Raw genomic sequence first — 22961 nt, 5'->3', positions numbered from 1 at the left:
CTTTATCTTCATTTCTCCTTCGAGCAATGGCATTTTCATTTCCCCACACATTCTGGCAGCACTAATGATTGAATGCATTTACTCTGACTATGTTTTTTCTTATGCTTATGTATTTTTATTACTGCATTTATTCTTCTTGTAAATCATTTCAGGACGTCTAGAACACAAAGATGAATTCAGTAAACCTAATTTTGCCTAAACTGAAGAATAAAGTAAATTATCAGCTGTGAAACATATGTAACAAGTAAAAGAATGTCCTTAAACTCCACAGCAATTTGTAAGTTAGGTGAAAGATTAATTTAGCTCTATTTGCAGGGTTATGATAAAATTCTACCAGCATGCCCTGGCCTTGGCATTTGCTGTAAATGAGATAAATGAGGACCCCAAGATCTTGCCCAATGTCACTCTTGGATTCCACATATATGACAACTTCTTTGATGCAATGATGACCTACCGTACCACTCTGGATGTGTTCTCCAAATCACACAGCTTTTCCCCTAACTACAAATGTGATGCCCATAAAAACCCCATCGTTGCTATTGGGGGACTTGGCTCTGATACTACCTTCCACATGGACAACATCTTAAGTCTCTACAAGATACCACAGGCAAGTATTTGAATGGGTCTTTCACTGATGTTCTGGGAGTGTTCTGGTGATTCAGAATGTCCGGTGAAGGGTGGAGGGACTACACAATTCAGAGAAAATCCTCGTGGAAGAGTGTTTCACCATAACCCTATTTAGGTATTTGTATGCCAATGTGATGTTAATAATGTGGTGTAGGAAGATGGGATGTTTGTGTTAAACATGTCCTCTTAGTCACACTCCTGGTTATCCTTCATGTGTTGGAGAGCAACTGCCTGTTTCAGAAAGCCTACCATGTATTCTAAATCTGTGGGGGGGGGGGGATTCGTCCAAAATCGAGAAGGAATCCTCCCCTTCCTGGTGACACATATTCTCCTCCTAAGTCATGGAGTGGGGGTGCAGTCTAGATCACTGTCTCCCGTGCTCTACATGGACCCTGTTTGACCGGTGACATCAGGTGGCTTTCTTGCCGAGTTGGCACTTTGCAGAACACTTAGCAGAGTTCATTGTGAAATGCACTTAAGAAACACCTTTCTTAAGTCGGCCACTCCACATTATACATTTAAAACCCATCACTTGTCAAAGGGTCTTCAGACCTTTAGCTTCTCCCCTCACAGGCCTACAGTTCCCACTACCCTTAAGAAGCTAGATGTCCCATGATTCTTTGGGGGAAGTCATGTGTTTTACATGTGTTTTGGATATACTTTAAATGTATGCAATAGATCCAGACTTTCTTGCTCAATACCTTGCATAGTGATTTACATCCTGATCCAGGTTATATTGACCACACCACTGGCATCATATATGATGTTGACTATAAAGTGGGTCAGCATGGCTTGCACAAAAGGATCACATCATCCAAATGTTATGGTCTAGGGGTATAAAGTTTGCCACCTATCACAGAGAATGACCAAGAACATAATGCAGGTACAGTGGTACCTCGGTTTCAGTACACAATTGGTTCTGGAAGTCTGTACTTAACCTGAAGCGAACTTTCCCATTGAAAGTAATGGAAAGTGGATTAATCTGTTCCAGACGGGTCCGCGGAGTACTCAACGTGAAGCGTACTTAACCCGAAGTATGAGTGTAATTGGTTCTGGGAGTCCGTACTTAACCTGTAGTGAACTAAACCTGAAGCGAACTTTCCCATTGAAAGTAATGGAAAGTGGATTCATCCGTTCCAGACGGTTCTGCGGAGTACTTAATCTGAAAGTACTCAAACCGTGGTGTACTTAAACCGAGATATGACTGTACTAATGTAAGTGAGCTCCTTCCTTGATCAGATTTAATATTTAATATTAGATTTAATATTTGGAGGAGAAAATGTCTCCTAAACCTACAAATACCTTCAACAATTACTTGTTGCATAAAAAACACCTAACATTTAAACACTGGTCCTAAAATATCTCTCTTTGTAAATTCTCTTTCAGTTCATGTATGGCACATATCACCCAGAAGAGAGTACTCCAGGTCACGTCCCCTCCTTTTACCGCATGGTCCCCCCTGAAGCCCCACAATATATGGGGATTGTCTGGCTACTTCAGCATTTCGGATGGACATGGGTTGGACTCTTTGTTGTAGATGGTGCCACTGGAGAAAATTTCCTGCAGACCCTGGAATATTACTTTTCCCAGAATAAAATATGTTCAGCCTTCACACAGAGAATCCCAGAACAAGCAAATCTGAAGCTCACGGATGAATTTTATTATTTTGCCTTAGATATATATTCACGTTTCATGAAACATACAGCTAATGTTTTCATTTTGTATGGAGAAAATTTAACATTTACATGGCTGGTGACTGCTTTCTTTTTTTTGGAAGACCCCCACAAGGGGAAAACCACATTGTTGGGAAAGGTTTGGATTTTGACAACCCAGGTTGATTTTCTATTATCAGGCTTTCAAAGAAACATGGATTTACAGCAGTTCAATGGTGCCATTTCCTTCAGCATTCATTCAAAAGACCCCCCAGGCTTCAAAGAATTTCTCCAAAACATTAAACCATACAAGAACAAAGAAGATGGTTTTCTCAAAGATTTTTGGGAGCAAACATTTGACTGTTCCCTTCCCAATCCTGGCATACCAACAGAAAACAGTTGTACGGGAGAGGAAGGTCTTGAGAGTCTTCCTGATGCTCTCTTTGAAATGCACATGACAGGCCACAGCTACAGCATCTACAATGCTGTGTATAGTATAGCACATGCAATGCATGCTATTTACAAATCTAAATCCAATCACAAGCCAATATTGGCTAGCAAAAGTTTCGAACTTCAACATCTCAAGCCTTGGCAGGTAGTGTCTCAAAGTTTGTTTGTTTTATTATCATTTCACTGAATGTAATATATAATAATAATAATAATAATAATAATAATAATAATAATAATAATAATTTATTTATTATTTATACCCCGCCCATCTGGCTGGGTTTCCCCAGCCACTCTGGGCAGCTTCCAACAGAAACATTAAAATATACTAATTTCTTAAACATTAAAAGCCTCCCCAAACAGGGCTGCCTTCAGATGTCTTCTAAAAATCTGGTAGCTGTTTTCCTTTTTGACATCTGATGGGAGGGCGTTCCACAGGGCAGGCGCCACCACCGAGAAGGCCCTCTGCCTGGTTCCCTGTAACTTGGCTTCTTGCAATGAGGGAACCGCCAGAAGGCCCTCGGAGCTGGACCTCAGTGTCCGGGCAGAACGATGAGGGTGGAGAGGCTCCTTTAGGTATACTGGACTATTGCAATATGTGATTACATATTAAATCAGGAACTTATTGCAAAGGCACACACAAACAACTTGAATGGGCAGAGGGTGTCCCTCAAGAACCTAGGTCCAAAGATCTGTATAGCTTTACATCTTATTTATAAAATCTCAGGTATAAGCTGGTAACAAATTGGCAGCTTGTGCAGGTCTCTAAGAGTGAATATAATAGGGTCCCATCCTACTTATAAACCTGAAAATACCCTATTGGGATTCAGATTCTATGTATTCACCCTTGTCAAAGTAAATCACAGAGGCCTGTTTCATGTTCCAAATTCTACTGGTCTCACCTGAGAAATTGAGCTAGGTGTCATCTACAGCTCAAGTTGAAAATCCCGGGCCTCAAATATTGGCATGAAGTCTCCAAAATATTGTCATCTCTTCAAAATTTATTATTTTTCTTCCTTCTGTTAGCTCTACCCATTTCTTCAAGGCATTTCATTCAACAACTCAGTTGGAGAAGCAATGTTTTTCAATGATGAAAGGGAAGTAGAAGGAGGATTTGACATTGTGAACATGGTCATATACGCAAACAGGTCATTCCAGAGAGTGAAAGTTGGAAATGTGCACCCCAAAGACCTCGGAGGAAAAGAATTCATCATTAATGAAGATATAATAATGTGGCACAGAACATTTAAGCAGGTGGGATGTTTGGGTACACTTTGAATATATATTATATATATAGTGGTACCTCGCAAGACGAATGCCGCACACGATATAAAAACTCGCTAGACGAAAGCGTTTTGCGTTGCGCGTTGCGCGAAGCATCTCGCAAGACAAAGGTTTCTGTGGCCACGCTTTGCAAGATGAAGGTTTTTTGCCGGGTTTTTTTCCACCCCCTCCCCCCAATTTCAGGTAACTGCGCTTCACAAGGTGACATTTCCGCAAGAAGAAAGGAGTCGCGGAATGAATTATTTTCGTCTTGTGAGGTACCACTGTAGTTGGGTTCAGTGGGACCTAGATGCAAACATTTTATGCCCCACCAGCCACTTTTCTCAGTTAGGAGACAATTTCAGATTATTTACGTTTTGATGTTTTGTTTGTTTGTTTCTAAAATTCAATTTTAACACATTTCCTGTTCATGGATAGATGCTTCCTGTTTCTGTGTGCAATGACTACTGCCACCCGGGATATCAGAAGAAAAAGAAGGAAGGGCATAAATTTTGCTGCTATGACTGTGAGCAATGCCCTGATGGGAAGATTTCAAACCAGATTGGTAGGTGACTTTTTCCATTGTACAGGGTTGAATAATTCAGAACAATTCTGGAACACCATTTCCAATGGTTAAATTATCGTTGTTACGAATATAATGCCCTGGCAAGCTAGTCAGTCATGGAATCAGACTGTTTCCAGAAATCTTTCAGAAATCAGAGTACAAGAAGCATTCAGACCAAGGCAAACTTACTTGACACAAGGAAAATCCACTTAATGTAGTGAGGCATATGAGTAAAGTTACAATTTTGATTGCTGTTAATTATGCTTTGGTTTAGCCTTCCCCAGTCAGGTGACCTCTAGATGTCCAGTGACCATGCATGCTGTGTATGATGGGTGTTGTAGCACAAAAGCACCAAATTGGGGGAGACTACTTTAAGTTACTATGAAACCAAAGACAAAAATTATTTAACACCAGCCCATTATCATTTGGAGATAATTATTTATTATTTATACCCCACCTATCTGGCCGGGTGTAAAAATACATTAAAATATTACAGATTAAAAACAGGGCTGCCTTTAGGTGTTTTCTAAATGTCAGGTAGTTGTTTATCTCCTTGACCTCCAATGGAAGGGCGTTCCACAGGGCGGGCGCCACCACCGAGAAGGCCCTCTGCCTGGTTCCCTGTAGCTTTGCTTCTCGCAGTGAGGGAACCGCCAGAAGGCCCTCGGCACTGGATCTCAGTGTCCGGGCTGAACAATGGGGGTGGAGACGCTCCTTCAGGTATATAGGACCGAGGCCGTTTAGGGCTTTAAAGGTCAGCACCAACACTTTGAATTGTGCTCAGAAACGTACTGGGAGCCAACGTAGGTCTCTTAGGACCGGTGTTATGTGGTCTTGGCGGCCGCTCCCCGTCACCAATCTAGCTGCCACATTCTCAATTAATTGCAGTTTCCGGGTCACCTTCAAAAGTAGCCCCACATACAGCGCATTGCAGTAGTCCAAGCAGGAAATAACTAGAGACAGTCTGCGGGCAGGTAGGGTCTCAGCCTGCGTACCAGATGGAGCTGGTAGACAGCCGCCCTGGACACAGAATTAACCTGTGCCTCCATGGACAGCTGTGAGTCCAAAATGACTCCCAGGCTGCACACCTGGTCCTTCAAGGGCACAGTTATCCCATTCAGGACTAGGGGGTCCCCCACACCCGCCCGCCCCCTGTCCCCCCAAAACAGTACTTCTGTCTTGTCAGGATTCAACCTCAATCTGTTAGCCGCCATCCATCCTCCAACCGCCTCCAGACACTCACACAGGACATTCACTGGTTCTGATTTAAAAGAGATAACAATGATAATTGCAAGTGTAACTCGATTTCCTAATCACTATGGGTACAATTCATTTTTTGACTATTCATCTTTATTGATTTTCATATTTTTTAACAAATCAATATAAAACTATTTCAGATCTAATGCAAATATTAAAAGTTGACTCCCTGCCCTTCTTCCCAGATGTTCCCAATATTTCCCTATAATACTCTGTCATCGTCAGGAACTGGGCAGAGGAGGAATGACCCTTCCGGGCCAGAGGAAGACAGTTTTGATGGAGTTCACAACCTAGAGGCTGGTGGGGGGGTTTGAGAAATAATGAGAGAGGAGGAGGAAGAGGAAGCACTACGGGGGGGGGGAGCTGACGGACACAGAGTCTTTGGAAAGCATTCCAGCCTCCCCCCCCCTCCCAGAACCCAGGGAGCCTTGAAAGTAGAAGAGCAAAGAGCTCAAAGACAGAGGGAACTTCTCAGAGACATAGAGCTTGATGAAGTAGGAAGTGGAAGAGGTGGGGTGTGTGGTGGAGATTCACGCGGGACAACACCATTTTCCAAGAGGGTGGATTTTACAACATCTCTCTGTAAATACAGAATAAAAAGAGGACGGTAAGAACATAACTTGTATTTCTATGTTCTTGGGCAACGGGCTGTGGGACTCGCTAGCTATACATCCCAATCCTTTAATGTAATTCCATTACAATTCAAACTAGCAGGTACAAGTCTGCATAGGAAACAAAAGTAATGCAGATTGAGAAATACCCATAACATATAAATGAATTGGAACCAAAATAGGATCTGTTTCTATATTTCAGACATAAGTTCCTGTTTCAGCTGCCAAGAGAATCAATATTCCAACATGAAGAGAGATGGATGCATCCCCAAAATAAAAAGCTTTCTGTCTTATGAAGAACCTTTAGGGATCAGTTTAGCCTTCCTTGCTATTTCTTTTTCCCTGATTACACTGTGGGTATTAGGAATCTTCATTAAGTACAGAGATACCCCCATTGTGAAAGCCAACAACCGGGACCTCACCTACACTCTCCTGGTCTCCCTTTCGCTCTGCTTCCTCTCATCTTTGCTGTTCTTGGGCAAACCTGGGAAAGTGACCTGCCTTCTTCGCCAACCATCTTTTGGCATCGTCTTCTCAGTGGCTGTTTCTTGTTTGCTGGCAAAGACTACCATTGTTTCTTTAGCATTCATGGCCACAAAGCCTGGATCCAGAATGAAGAAATGGGTGGGGAAAAATGTGTCCAACTCTATTGTCCTTTCCTGCTCGTTTATTCAAGCCAGTATTTGTACTATGTGGTTGGCAACTTCTCCCCCTTTTCCTGATTTAGACATGTTCTCAGTAACAGAAGAAATGATTCTACAATGTAATGAAGGGTCCACTGCAATGTTTTACTGTGTCCTGAGCTACATGGGGCTCCTAGCCATTGCTAGTTTCATTGTGGCATTCCTAGCCCGCAAGTTGCCCGATACTTTCAATGAAGCCAAGTTCATTACCTTCAGTATGCTGGCGTTTTGCAGTGTGTGGGTTTCATTTCTTCCAACTTACCTGAGTACAAGAGGGAAATACATGGTGGCTGTGGAGATTTTCTCCATTTTGGCCTCCAGTGCTGGTTTACTGGGTTGCATATTTTTGCCGAAATGCTACATAATTTTGTTCAGGCCAGAGCTTAACAGCAAGGAGCAACTACGGAAGAGATAATAATATAGTTACAGGTAGGTAGCCGTGTTGGTCTGCCGTCGAAACAAAATAAAAATAAAATAGAAAAATAGGAGTGTGCATGCACACAAAAGCTCATACCAATGACAAATTTAGTTGGTCTCTAAGGTGCTACTGGAAGGAATTTTTCTATTTTATTTTTATTTTATAATAATATAGTTCTCTTTCTCCACCTGGATGTTTAGTGTAGGAGCAAATACATTACTTTTCCATTCAGGGCCTTCTTGGTGGCTGCTCACAGACTTTGGAAATTCCGGCATAGAAAAGTTAGATTGGTTCCCTCCTTGTTTTCCTTCTGCTAGGAGGGGATTGGTTGTTGCCTCCCTCATTGTTTTTGCTGTATTTGTAGCACCAATGTAACCTCTCTGGGGCATAAGCCTGGGCAGTGTATATGGAACTCATGGGCTGCCCAGATGAGAAGACCCTCCTCCACAAGACCCTTACCTCTACACCATACTTAGTAGCATCCCCCCAAATACCTCCCTACTTACTGCTGCATTTAATGGCCCCTTTGTGACCTTTTATCTTTTCTTTTCAGGCATAATGATAATACTTTGTGCTGGTTTTACTAATATAGCATCCCCCCAAATACCTCCCTACTTACTGCTGCATTTAATGGCTACTCAGTGACCTTTTTCTTTTCTTTTCTGGCATAGTCATAATAGCTTGTGATGGTTTTACTAATATTGCAATTTTTTGAGGTGGGGAAATATTTACATAGCCACTTGCATTAATTATTTCTGATGAATTTCTTGATTTAGACCCTCTGCAGAGTAGACATGAGTAGTAGGCTCCACCACAAGAATCTGTTCCAATAGGTTTTATTGAAAAGCTGTCTGTATTCCAGTCATTGCAAAATGCTACAAACATCACATTTTATGCACATTAAGCACATATTTTGATATTTGTATAGCAGGCTATTTTCTACACACACTTTTAGGCTGCTGTCTATCCTCCATCCAAGCAAGAGGACTTATTAGAACTTCAAGGGTAAAATGCCGAAGGGCAAAAGCGCTTGGGGTTCTGAGTTGGGTCAGGGAAGAGTGTGACCTAGGAACATATAGAGGCCTGGAAAGCCTAATTCCACCCCATACTCCTTCCTCTGCTCTGATGAGCTCTTTGATTCTACCCTGGCTTTAATATTGTTTATGGTTTATATGTTTGTGAATGTTTCGTCTGAATTGTGAGAGATATTATTTGAAAAAGCTATATTTGTAATAAATAAATAAAATATTGGAAGATATTGTCAAGTGCTTGTGTATTATTATTATGTAAAATATGCAGGGATTCATAATATGTAAAAGGAACCATGGAAAGAAAAGAAGGGAAGTCATTGATATTTTAAGGATTTTTAATTGAGTATTCTAAATTGTAAAACAGAAAATTTATATATATATATATGGAAACAATCAATCAGCAAGTGTAGAAGTCAGGGCCGTCTTACGCCCATCCAGCGCCGCGGCACAAACTTCCCTCCAGCGCCCCCCTCTGAAAGCACAGCACCGAAGCGATCATGATGAGTCAGCCTCTCTTCTATTAGCTGGTGGGCTACAGGCAGCCCCATCCCGCTTTGCTGGCCAAACCAGCTCCTGAGCGGCCAGACTTTGCCCCAGAGCCGCTTTTTCATGTTATAAACCAGATTTCAAAAGCAGCTTTGGCAACCTCAGTTAATTTTTGAGGCATGCATTTGTCACCATGTTAATGCTAAAAGTATGACCAATAAGGTTCTTTTTCACAAGTCACAGACATCATCCAATATAAACTCCTCGAGGCTGGCAGCTGCTTTAGGTGGACATATGACACATCTTTGTGAAAACTTTCTCTCAGGATGCTGTGGCTAATAGCATTGCTGCTGCTGCTGCTGCTGCTGCTACCTCCCCTAGTTAGCAAAATAGTTTGTTGTATAAATCAGCCCCTCCCTATTCTACATGACTGGTACCAGCCATGTGCGCTCCTTATGCGGCTTAGGACCCTTGTACCTATGGGACCGCCTCCCGGTATGCCCCGTAGAGGACATTAAGGTCTACAAATAATAACATACTGGAGATCCCGAGTCACAAGGTGGTTAGGCTGGCCTCGACCAGGACCAGTACTGGCCCCGACCTGGTGGAACGCTCTGTCTCAGGAGACTAGGGCCCTGCGGGATTTGTCATCTTTTCATAGGGCCTGCAAGATAGAGCTGTTCCGCTTGGCCTTTGGACTGACGCAGTCTGACCCCGGGGTTACCCTCCCCTAAGGTTTTATCTTATAATGGTTTTATCTTACTTGTAGATTTTTAATTTTAAAAATGAATTTTAACATTGTATTAATCTGCATTTTAATTGAATTGTTTCTTTTATACTTGTGTTGATATTTTTGTTGTTAGTCGCCCTGAGCCCGGTCTTGACTGGGAAGGATGGGGTATAAATATTATTATTATTATTATTATTATTATTAGTGGGGTTCCTCCTCAGATCATTAACATATTCAATGTTAGAGAAAGACCTTTTAAATAGTAATGTTGAAGTGATGTCTACAATGTACAAAATGTTCTCGGAATGGGAGACAAAGGATGAACATGTGAAATCTTCAATGATACACTGGCCGATAGATGTTGGCCATAATATAGAAATGGAAGCATGAGTACAATTACGGAATACAGATATAAGTTCTGCAGCATGTTATGGTTTAAGAGAAAATTATATGAAAATGTTATATAGATGGTACCAAACACCTACCGTAGTAGAATGGCAAAAATGTATAAATCAAAACCAAATAAGTGTTGGAAATGTAAAGAGAAAGAAGAAGGCACCTTTTTCACATGTGGTGGTCTTGTAACAAGGTGAAAAGCTTACTGGGAAATTATATATAATATAATGAATTGAAAAAGATATTTAAGATAACATTCATAAAAAATATAAGCTTTTCTCTTGAAGTGGTTTATTGTGTATTTCCAAACAAACTGTAAACAAATCAAGACATTGGCAGGATTGTTGTAAAAAACCTGCAGGTTTAAATATATACATATGAGAGATATATCAAAATAGACGAATAAAAGAATAAGTTAAGACAATTTGGAGTATGCAGGAAAGGATAAAAATAAATGCAAGGAACCACAGAAATAAGCTAAAATCTCCCACAAAACTTCAAATGTTTTACTTCCTGATAGTGAAATTGTTCCATGATACTCAGTGAGCATAGTAAATAGTCAGTCATGGGTGATGGGATGTAGTCCAGCGACATATGGAGGGTCACAGGTTAACCACCCCTGTATCAGGGCCTCCTTTTCCTGTTGATTTCCCCCCCCCCTCCCCAGCCTGGTAGCCACTCCTTGTCTCACTAAGGGACAGCGCAGGCTTGTGCTGCAATCAGCAGGTGGGGAGGATCCAACATGTTTTCTGTTCAGAGTGCTACTCAGAGATTCAGCCCTGAGGGTATCATTATCACCTCCTGCAATTATCCATCTGGCCAAACCTCCAGGGCTCTCCAGATGAGCATTATTGGAAGCTGGGAGTAGCAACAAGAGGCTGACAGGGCTCTGCAGCTTTCTTACCGGCAGTCCATGTAACTAGTTAAGGTTTCAAATCAGAGTGCTGGCCATCCCTGCATGCATCTGAAAGTCTTTGGATGCTGAAAGTAAGACTGCAGGGTTTCCTTTTTGGAAGTAAATGTGCAAAGTCTGTTTATCTTGTTCCAGCCAGGATGCTGCTTTAAATAAGCCACAGGAGAGACAGCACAGGAGAGAGAGAGAACACAAAGAGGAGCTTTGCTCCCAGGATGCTGTGGTTCATTGTGCTCCTGCTTCTGTTGCCTAAAAGAGAATGCAAAACATGTCCTGCAAATGATCCCTTCCCTCTTCCACATGAGTGGTACCAGCCAGGTGGCCTCCTCATAGGTGAAATTGCTTCCCATATCATTTACATATCCGAGGAACTTTTCTTCCAGGAGCACCCTTCTCAGAAGCTATTTGATGTTTCAGAGTATGAATTTTGTTATTTTCGTTCCATGTCTGCTTGAAGAGATAACTAATATGTCATTCTCCCTGATGATTGGTGCTTCTAATTTAGAAGTTGGATTATTATTATTATTATTATTATTATTATTATTATTATTATTATGGATGATAGATTTAGGATGATATCCAGTGTTGGACATACTCTTAGAATACCCACTGAAAGAAATATACTTAAGTAAAATCAATAAATTTCAATGGCTACAACTTTGGGTTGTATCAGAGTAGATTAATGAACCTAAGTTAACCATGCCAATTAAAAATATACAAAGGACCTGCTGGATCAGAACAATGACATCTTCTCACATTGACCAACCCAATGTCTAAGGGAAGCCCAGAAGTAAGAGCTCCCCACTCCTGTGGTTTCCAGCTGCTGGTATTCAATAATAATAATAATAATAATAATAATAATAATAATAATAATAATAATATGCTGCCCATCTGGCTGGGTTGTCCCTGCCACTCTGGAGAGCTTGCAACAGATTATCAAAAACACAATAGGCCATGATGGGTAGGAAAACTAAGGCCCGGGGGCAGGATCCGGCCCAATCGCCTTCTAAATCTGGCCTGCAGATGATCCAGGAATCAGCATGTTTTACATGAGTAGAATGTGTCCTTTTATTTAAAATGCATCTCTGGGTTATTTGTGGGGCATACAAATTCGTTCATCCCCCCCCCCCCAAAAAATATAGGCCAGCCCCACCACAAGGTCTGAGGGACAGTGGACCACCCGCTGCTGATAAAGTTTGTTGACCTCTGATGTAAAAATTGGATTGGGATTTGGCTTTTGCTGTCCAACTCTACATGGGACTCTGAGTCCCCTAAGTCCATGATTGGTCAGAGAAGAAAGGATGGAGGCCGGATCCAGTGGAAAGCAAGGCAGGTATTTATTTTTTTCTGTTGCAATAGAGTTCCCTCCCCTCCTTCCAAGGAGGGAGAGACCCTTAACAAAAGTGTGCAGGAGCCTTTAAAGACTTTTGACATTGCCCAAGCCTGTTAGCCAAAAACCACCTCAAAAACATCATCCATACATCATAGGAGGCGGTCTACAACGGAAATCCTGTCTGACAGGATATCTGATACCGGTAGTGGTCGCTGATTGCATTACCAGTGCAGTGACACCATTTTTTGTGTGATGGTTAATACTTTAGCTCCTGAATCCAGGTCACAGACTCGCCCTATTCATACACAGACATGACCTTAAGACAATATTTGAAGGATTTGTAAGTGAAAAAACAATGGGAAAGCTTTTCCTATTTGCCTCCCTTACTGCAGAGGAATATTTGAGGTCATTGGGAGTCAAAATGGCTTCAGGATTGCTCTCCTGTACTATTTCAGACACATGGTTTATATATTTATATATGTGAGCATTTGTGGATATTTATTCCATATTTGAGACCTTAGAATTCTTATAACAAACATCAAACATTAAAAAAAACTTCCCTATACAAAAGCAAATTCAAACACTATCACCGAGAAAGCTTTTAGCTGAGGTGGGTCTCTAGGTTGTCTCACCACCACCACCATATTTTTCTAATTTGTACTCTGCCCATCTGACTGGGTTGCCCCAGCCACTCTGTGCAGCTTCCAACAAAATATAAAAACACACTAAGACATACATCAAACATTAAAAATGTCTCTATGCAGGGCTGCCTTCAGACGTCCTCCCCAGAACAATACACTTTATATCCTCTTTGGAGAAGAATTGTGGTTTGGCAAAGATCCTTCCCTCTGATACCGAAGAACTGTCCTCTGAAATAGTATTTTAAATTTATTGGCAGCTTGGTGATCAAGTTTTACCAGCATGTCCTGGTCTTGGCATACACCATCAATGAGATCAACAAGAACCCCAATGTCTTGACCAATGTCACACTTGGATTCCACATCCATGACAGCTACTCCAATCCAAGGATGACCTATCGTGCCACTCTGGACCTGCTCTTCAAGTCACGCAGATTTGTCGCCAACTACAAATGTGACACCCAGAAAAACCTCATAGCTGTCATCGGGGGATATAATCCAGACACCTCTTCTCTGATGGCAGAAATTCTAGGTCTCTATAAGATTCCACAGGTAGGATATATAGATGACGGTGTGGGGACATTTCCAAGCTACATGTTCTCTTGAAATTCTGAGAGAAAACTGTTCTTGTTCTTGTGTTGTGGTTTAATTTTTATTATTATTTTAATTTTGACATAAGTAATACACAGAAAAACAAACAAAAAACAAAAAATAATAATAATAGTAGAGCCAACAATATTAATAGAAAATGAACTTAATTACATCTGTCTGGAACTCCTGCAGATGCAGCTGACCTGCAAAAGTCTAGGTTCATCTATTACTTCTGGAGTAGGTTTAATTTCTGCATTTTGGGTTATGTCAAATACTGGCTTTCTCAATGTAGAGCCATGGAAACAAATGGTCATTATGACAATGATAGGTCTGTTGATTTTAATGGCTCTATATTAAGTAAACTTATTTGGCTGCAACCCTTAATTTTAATTATCATTCTGGAATATTGCTAAGTTTCTGAAAGGGAATATGAGTAAGTAGCAAAATACTAAATTTCTACCACATGTGAATAACTTCGGAAAAATTCATCCAAAAGAGTTATTAACTTTAAATTGTTCTAAAGTTTTAAAGTCTTTTATCATATTTTATTTAATGGACTCTAATTTAATTTAATGGTGGACTCGAAACTTACCTCTATGAAACATGTGTATTACCTTGTAGCTCAGTTATGGTTCATTTGCCCTAGAGGACAGACAGATGACACAGTTTCCATCATTTTACAGCATGGTCCCAAATGAATCTCATCAGTACAGTGGGATTGTCCACTTGCTTCTACATTTTGGATGGACATGGGTAGGCCTATTTGCTGCAAATGATGATAGTGGAGAACAATTCTTACAGACCCTGGAAGCGTTGTTTTCCCAGCATGAAATCTGTTCAGCATTCACACTAAGGCTTCCAGCACATAACAACTGGAACGACTTGGATGAAGTTGTCGCTACATTCTCAAGTATCCATGCATCTTTCTTAGGTTATGGAACCAATACATGCATCATCAATGGACAGTATTTGACAATGGCATGGCTGAGAGCTTTTATTGCTGTACAAGATCCTGGAAATACAGAGACATCAACATTTAGAAAAGTGTGGATAATGACAACACAGACTGATTTCATAACAACGAGCTTTCAGAGAGCCTTCGGTTTTCAGCTCTTCCAAGGTGCCATTTCTTTCACCATTCACACAAAAGAGCTTCCAGAGTTTGGGGAATTTCTTCAGAGCATAAAACCTGGCTGGAACAAAGGAGATGGTTTCCTCAAGGATTTCTGGGAGCAAGCATTTGACTGTTCATTTCCAAATCCGAAGGTGACAGTGCAGGCTGATGGGACATGTAGTGGAGATGAGAGACTAGATAGTCTTCCTAGACCTCTGTTTGAAATGGACATGACTGGCCACTGCTATAATATCTATAATGCCATCTATGCTGTTGCTCATGCTTTACATGCCATTTACTCAACAAGATCTGAGCACAGAGCAATGGTGGGTAGGAGAAGATTTGACCTTCAAGATATCCAGCCTTGGCAGGTAATATCTCCACATCTAAACTTTTGTATAGCTTTGTACAGATACAATGTTGTAAAAGTTGAGACTACAATCCTTTATGAATGGGGATGAAACTGTGGAATCTTATTTCATCCTGTATTTTGGGGTGGGGGTGGGGGGTGGGGTGGAGATGATTTGTCTCTCACTGCATAGATTCTTCCTTTTATATGGTGACATCAACACCTTACATTTAAAGAATATGGCTTCTTTTGCTACACTCCCCCCTCCACAACACACTAATGCCTGTCAGTGAGAGGCATGGCACTAGTGGAAGAGGATTTTTAAACTTCCTTCACTGACCCCACAAATGCAAAGTCTCTGAATGATTAATTCCTCTAGAGTGAGAGGCATATGGGTATGAGGAAACACTGAAAGCCTAAGTAATTATTCAGTGCACAGAATTATATGGCTTCCATTGTATACTTTTTGATGCTACTTTTGTTCATAGAAACATTCCTACCTACTCTACTCTTCTGAATATACCTAAACAAAATCTTCCCTCAAAATTTTTCCTAAATCAGGGGTGGCCAACAGCTAGATAATGATTTACCGGTAGAGCACTGGACATCTGTGGTCGATCACTGGTTCCCCCCCCCCGAAACTCAACAACTTTGGCTTCCCTAAAAAAAGCTCAACAACTTTTGAGCTGAACCCCCCAAAGATGGGGGTAGATCACTGCCAGACTTTAATTCAGAAAGTAGATTGCAGCCTCTTGGGAGCTGGCCACCCTGTCCTAAATAATTTACCATTAATAATTGTCAGGGGACCTTCCTACAGGGAACCTCCCTCCTCTTGCTGACCAGCACTTCACCCAGTGAGAGCAGCAGCAGTGGGTCAGGTGAAGGGAATCAGAAAGTTAGCGGAACGGAGGTGTCAGGGCTCAGTGATGTTGGAGAGCCCTTGCACTGCCATGACCAAGAGGTGGAGGGGAACAGCCAGCCCCTTAAGGTGTGCCACCAAACGTAAAGTCGGGAGGAGGCGTTTCAGGGTGCCCAAACTCTTATGCTGGTCACGCAACAGGAAACGTCCACTCCCGGATTCTGCGAGTGACTGAGAGGTCATGTTTTCTGCTATCTCTGCACTGTAAATACTATGCACAATAAAACTCTTAAAGGCAGAGATGACTTGGGCGTCTTTACTCAAGAGTAGCCTCAGCAGCACCATTACAATACTGCTGACCCCACTATGTCTCACTAACTCTGCCACAACCTTTCCAACACTCTTCTACTCCAAATGCAACTTCACCAGCATTCAAAATCCCCATTTAAAACTCCAATCTGTTACTCACTTCCAAAATCCAAAGCACACTCTCATTCATTCATTCATTCATTCATTCATTCATTCATTCATTCATTTATATATAAACCCTGTTTATATGACAATTTGATGGCCTGCAGAAATAAGTTACATCTGTTATACTCTCTAATGTTTTAAAGCTGAGTGTGTTGACTTGGAGGAAACTGAATTTCTAGATCCTTTTCAATCAAGATTTGAAGTGCTTTGGAGTGCTTCTGGTCCTACTTGGATGGATGCTTCCAGAGGGTGATACTTGGGGAGTTCTGTTCAGCCCCATGGAGCCTTCAATGTGGGGTTCTTCAGGGATCAGTTTCATCCACTATGTTGTTTAACATATCATGAAACCACTGGGTGAGAACATCCAGAGTTCTGTACATTGTCGGCAATATGCTAATGACCCACATATCTACTCCTGCATTTTCCCCTTTCAATTAGCTCCATCTATTTCTTCAAAGTACGTCATTCAACAATTCAGCTGGAGAAACTGTTTCCTTTAATGGGAACACAAGAGTGAGAGGTGGATTTGACATAATGAATATGATCACATTCTCAAACACATCCTTCCAGAGAGTTAAAGTTGGAAAAGTGGAGGATTCCAATGCTCTTGGAGAAAATGGATTCTTTCTTAATGAAGATATAATTGTGTGGCACACGGGCTTTAACCAGGTGGGGGTATCTGTGTGTTCTTGAGAGCTGCTCTCTTATCTAGATCTTTGGACTTCTATTGGTGGGTCAGGTCCACCATTGAGTCACTGTTTATTCCAAGGTGGGTCACAACAGCAGTACTACCACCATACAAAAACATGGTAAATATTAAGAATATCAAGAAATGGGTACCAAGATCCATGTTTGGTTAAAGGTGCATCTCTGATCTGAAAAAAAATCTTCTCTACATGGATCATTCAGGTGAATGACTAATCTGAGGTTGTAGTGGCTTATCCAGATCTATAATATTAGTTTAAATGCTAAATATTTCCACTCCTACTTTGAAAGCAAAGTTTTTTGTACCCTTTTAAGAATACTTAAATATAGTAGTGCTCTGGAAGAATCCATGTAAGATTTCCCCAAAGAACATATTTTGGTACTTTCTGCTTGTATAGAATATGGTAATTGCTTGAGATATCAGTTTCTTGAGCAGCTGAATAATAAGTACAGTTTCTGTAGGGCTCTACATATTTATCTCTATCTATTACAGTGACTGAGAAAAACAGATTCATTTTTAAAAGCAAAAAAATTAATAGGGAAACATTTCAGCATCCATCTTTCTCAGCTACTCTGGTGTGAATCAAAGGACAGATAAATGAGAGAGTGAGTGAGAGCTTGCACATATCTTTTCTGCCCCAATCCCCTTCCTGTTTATGGATAGGTGCAGCCTGTTTCTTTGTGTAATGAGCACTGCCACCCCGGCCATCAGAAGAAAAAGAAGGAAGGTGGGAAATTTTGTTGCTATGAATGTGTTCCATGCCCCAAAGGGAAGATTTCAGAACAGAATGGTAGGTGATGTTGAAACCATTTTCCTAACCCACAACCTTAATGCAGATTTCATATCCAATGATCATTGGGACTTGGCCCAGTATACTTGAAGGAGCATCTCCACCCTATCACTCAGCCCTATCACTACTTCTCGGTAGTGGCGCCCTCCCTGTGGAACACTCTCCTTTCAGATGTCAATGAGATAAAGAACTATACAACTTTTAGAAGACATCTAAAGGCAGCCCTGTATTGGGAAGTTTTAATTGGGAATGTTTTAATATATGCTGTAAGCCACTCAGAATGGCTGGGAAAACTCAGCTAGATGGGCGGGGTATAAATACAGTGGTACCTCGACATACGAACAACTTGACATACAAATTTATTCGGCTACAAATTTATTCGACTTACGATCGGGCCCTCACCGCTGCCGCCGCTGCTCTGCAGGCCTTCTGCCGGCCTCGCTGCTCCACGCTCGCCGCCGCTACATCTGCTGGCCTCATGCCGGATCGGGCCCTTGCAGCCGCCGGAAGCCTCCCGCCGGCCTTTAAAGTGCCTTTTTTAAGGCCCCAGAACGAATGAATCCATTCCCAATGCATTCCTATGGGAAACATTGTTTCGACTTACAAATGGTTCTACTTATGAATGTGCATTGGGAACGGATTGAATTCGTAAGTAGAGGTTCCACTGTAAAATTATCCTTATCCTTATTATAAGTGATAATTTGTCCCAGTGTGCATGTAACCACTTGTCCAAACAATAATACTGTCATGCAATTCTACTAATGGCAAAACTCCCAACCTATAAAATACCACAGAGTGGTGACCAGAGAATGGGCATTTTCTGCCATTGCCCCAGAGCTGTAAAATGCCCTTTCATCTCCTGCATATGAAGCACCAGTTGCTTGCAACATCTTGTAAATCTGTACCAACAGAAGTTATCATTACATTCTCCTTTAATTCACATTTAAATTTCTCCTCGACATAGACGAAGCCTTCAGATGTTGTCATCAGGAAGTCATGAAAGGTTATTATTGTGCATGATCTAATTTAAAAAACAACAATAATCTATACAGAACCCAATAATCATGACAATAAGTTTGATTGAGAGACTATTAAAATTCATTTTCATGTGAATAGTTGCAGAAACGTATGTTTTCAAGCAGTGGTGGAGCTTCATGCTCCGACACCGGGGGCGGAGGCGGGGCTGGTGCCCGTTCTGGGGATGGGGTGCACCTCCCAGAGGGGAGGGGCTCATGTTCCAGGGCCAGGGTGCGCCTCCTGGGAGCACGGCACAGGTTTTGGGGGCGGGGCGGGCGCCCGCAATGGCGCCCCTTGGAGTCCACTGCTGGGAGCAGCCCGCACCTACCACCCCTATCTTCCTACGCCCCTGTTTTCAAGAAAAGGTAACACTTTCCCTTGAATTACACATGAATTGAAACTGAAATGGAACTTCTTTCTAATTTTCAGATATGGATGACTGCTTCAAATGCCCAGAAGATCAATATCCAAACAATTACAGAGATGGCTGCATCCTCAAATCTAGAAAGTTCCTTTCTTATGAGGAACCTTTAGGGATCAGTTTAACCTCAGTTGCCCTAGCCTTTTCCCTAATCACAGCTTTGGTACTAGGAACTTTTATTAAGCACAAAGATACCCCCATTGTCAAAGCCAACAACCGAGGCCTCACCTACATTCTCCTGGTCTCCCTCCTGCTCTGCTTCCTCTCGTCTTTGCTATTCCTTGGACAACCTGGGAAGGTGACCTGCCTTCTCTGTCAACCTACATTTGGCATTAATTTCTCCATGGCAATTTCTTGTGTTTTGGCCAAAACCATCACTGTAGTTCTTGCTTTTGTAGCCACAAAGCCTGGATCTAGATTGATGAAGTACTTGGGCAAACAACTGCCCCAATTGGTTGTCCTCTCATGCTTGTTTATTCAAGCAAGTATTTGCCTGGTGTGGTTGGAAACCTCTCCCCCATTCCCTGAGTTAGACATGCACTCGGTACCTGGAGAAATAATTGTGCAATGTAATGAAGGGTCAGTTGCCATGTTTTATTGTGTCCTGGGCTATATGGGCTTCTTGGCCATTGTCAGCTTCATTGTGGCATTCCTAGCCCGCAAGCTACCAGATAGTTTTAATGAAGCCAAGTTCATTACATTCAGCATGTTGGTCTTTTGCAGTGTGTGGTTGTCTTTTGTTCCAACCTACCTGAGCACAAGAGGGAAATACATGGTCGCTGTGGAGATCTTCTCCATTTTGGCCTCCAGTGCTGGGTTACTGGGCTGCATCTTTGCCCCTAAATGCTACATCATTGTACTCAGGCCTGAGCTGAACAACAGAGAACAACTAATACGGAGAAAGAATTAAAGAATCTACCGTATTTGTTTTCAATTTATTTAATATACAGTTGAAACTCGGAAAATTAGAATATCATCGAAAAGTGCATTTATTTCAGTAACGCAACTTAAAAGGTGAAACCAATATATGAGATAGATGCATGACATGCAAAGGTATGTCAAGCCTTTATTTGTTGTAATTGTAATTATTTGTCGTTATGTGGGTCAATTATAAATGGAATGTAATTAATGAAATGTAATAGCGATGTTTATTTTTGTATTATTGTAACTATTTGTTTTATTACTGCGGAATTTCCAAAAGAAAGCATTTGGAAAAATTAAAATAATAAAAAATAATCATAACTTGCATTACTGAAATAAATGCACTTTTCGACAATATTCTAATTTCCTGAGTTTCACCTGTACATAAGCCGATCAGGGAAGCAGCGCATTGCTTTATGCTACGGAGCTGCATTATTTCTCCCTTTATTACTGTGGAGTAGAGTGTTTGTGAGCTTTTGGGCAGTCTACTGCCCCCCCCATGCTTTTAAAGAACTGTTTGTGTGTTATGCATGCCTCAAAGGGCGAGGGGCTGTACACTTCCTTCTAATTTTTGCTCCCAGCTACATGGACTTTGCTTCTGCTCACTTGATAGTGGGGGATAACGGGGATACCTTCTCTACTACGTTATGCACCACTTGCTTGTGACAATAGGAATGCTGGGGAAGCAGAAAATCTAAGCTTGCTCATCTAGAGCAGTTCTTTTCCTCCCTGACTGCCTCCCTGCCTCCATCCAGCTGTGGTTTAATTCTGCTCATGCAACCACCTCCTTGGCCAAGCCATAGATCTTGCAAACAACAGAAGAACAGGCAGGATAAGTCTCCAGCAGTTGTCCTGTGGATCAGCAGGCTTGCTGAACACCACTTCTGGCCATCTTCTTCATCTCTGCACTACTACTCCTTCATCCTAATTGGCTGCCTGGACTGTGGTGACAACAGTGTGTCTCCAGGCTTGTTGAGGAAGAGGAGAATAGCCAGTAGTGGCAGCAGCTGGTCTCAGGATATAGCTTCCCCACTCCAACCAGGTCTTCCCTTAAACCTGTGGCTCATTTGTTTGACCATAATGACAAAGGCTCAGGGAAGATAGCTCAGGAGGCATTAGAGGAGATGTGCATTGAGGAGAGACCCAGTCCCACCTCTCACCTTATGAAGCTTCATACATGCAGCATTAGAATGCACCCTCCTCTTCCATGGGTCATCAAAGGAGCTGGAGGTATATCTGCAAAGAGCTACTGTGGTCAAAGAGAAGCTACCTTTCTTTCTCTCTCCAGTCAATATTTGGAGAAGGTGGCTCAGAAAGCAAAGGCAGCTCCTATCTGACACTACTTGACCCTTAGTTTCTATCATAAAGCATAGCTGCCAAGTTTTCGCTTTTCTCGCGAGGAAGCCTATTCAGCATAAGGGAAAATCCCTGTAAAAAAGGGATAACTTGGCAGCTATGTCATAAAGTGTTGAACCAATGAAGAAGCGCACAGGGAGACTGTGATGAACTCCACTACACATACATGCATACAGTGGTACCTCTACTTACGAATTTAATGCGTTCTGAACACACATTCGTAAGTAAAAAAAAATGTGTTTCTCATATTATAAGACACGTCTTATATTTATTTTTTCCTCAAAAAAACACACTATGGCTTATTTTCAAGGGATGTCTTATTTTTTTCCTCCTCCTCCTGCTGTGGCCGGCATTGCTGCTGCGCCTATCACTATGTCTTATTTTCGGGGTATGGCTTATATTCCTTGAATGCTTAAAAATCCTGCTATGGCTTATGTTATGGGTATGTCTTAAAATATGAGAAACAGGGTAGAATCCCATAGGGATGCATTGGGAGAAAAAAATTGTAAGTCGAAGCAATCCTATCTAAAAATTCGCAAGTAGAAAAAATCCTATCTAAACCACATCCAAGATGGCAGATGGAGCTCCATTCGTAAGTAGAAACATTCGTAAGTAGAGTTATTCGTAAGTAGAGGTACCACTGTATATCTATAGATATGTAGATAATGAAAAAAAATATCTTTTGCTGTTTGTCTTGCCCCCATGGGGAACATTTTTTTTTTACTCTTCTCTGAGGTCAAGTCACGCAACAATTCATGTGTGGAAATAGGTATGCTTGGGGAAAATATGACTTCCCTTGCTAGCTCAACACTTATGTAGGCCTCACCTTCCTGTCAAAATTAATTCTTGTTTCCACAATGAGATCAGGGTTTCCTGAAATTATTGGACTCCCATCTCCCATCAGCCTCAGCCAACATAGCTAATGGTCAGTGAAGGATGATGAGAGTTGTAGCCCAGCAACAACTGGTGGTGCACAGGTTCCCCTGTCCCATCTCAGGACATCACTTTCCTTTGGATTCTTGGAAACGAATCATTGATTTGACCCACTAAGAGGCAGAGCAGGCATGTGATACAATTCAGGGGGTGGGGGAGAGAGAGAGAGAGAAATCAAGATGCTTGTTGCAAAGAATGCTACAGAGACCTTCAGTCTTGCAGACATTATTATCACACCCTGCAATTATTGTTCAATTATTCACCTGGCCAAATCACCAGGGCTTTGCAGAAGGCACGTAAATCAGCAACAAGTTGTCATAAATAATTACTTACACTATTGGAAGCTGGGAGTAGGGAAAAGAGGCTGGCATTGCTCTGTC

General features: G+C 41.6%; 2 protein-coding genes across 2 annotated transcripts; both read left to right on the top strand.

Annotated features, from left to right (window-relative positions):
• Positions 1 to 319: 319 nt before the first annotated feature.
• Positions 320 to 7520, top strand: LOC118095748 (vomeronasal type-2 receptor 26-like). The gene is made up of 4 exons (XM_060281364.1): positions 320 to 607; positions 3753 to 3980; positions 4428 to 4554; positions 6625 to 7520. The coding sequence occupies exons 1-4, from the start codon at positions 320 to 322 to the stop codon at positions 7518 to 7520; spliced, it is 1539 nt and encodes a 512-aa protein (XP_060137347.1).
• Positions 7521 to 17887: 10367 nt separating this feature from the next.
• On the top strand, positions 17888 to 20281 carry LOC118095747 (vomeronasal type-2 receptor 26-like). Its single transcript, XM_035136979.2, has 2 exons — positions 17888 to 17933; positions 19380 to 20281. Exon 2 carries the CDS (start codon positions 19382 to 19384, stop codon positions 20279 to 20281), a length of 900 nt encoding a protein of 299 aa, XP_034992870.1. The 5' UTR covers positions 17888 to 17933; positions 19380 to 19381.
• Positions 20282 to 22961: the final 2680 nt, after the last annotated feature.

The sequence above is a fragment of the Zootoca vivipara genome, chromosome 13, assembly GCF_963506605.1.
Source record: "Zootoca vivipara chromosome 13, rZooViv1.1, whole genome shotgun sequence".
Taxonomy (NCBI): Eukaryota; Metazoa; Chordata; class Lepidosauria; order Squamata; family Lacertidae; genus Zootoca; species Zootoca vivipara.
This window is presented reverse-complemented; position numbering and strand designations above follow the sequence as displayed.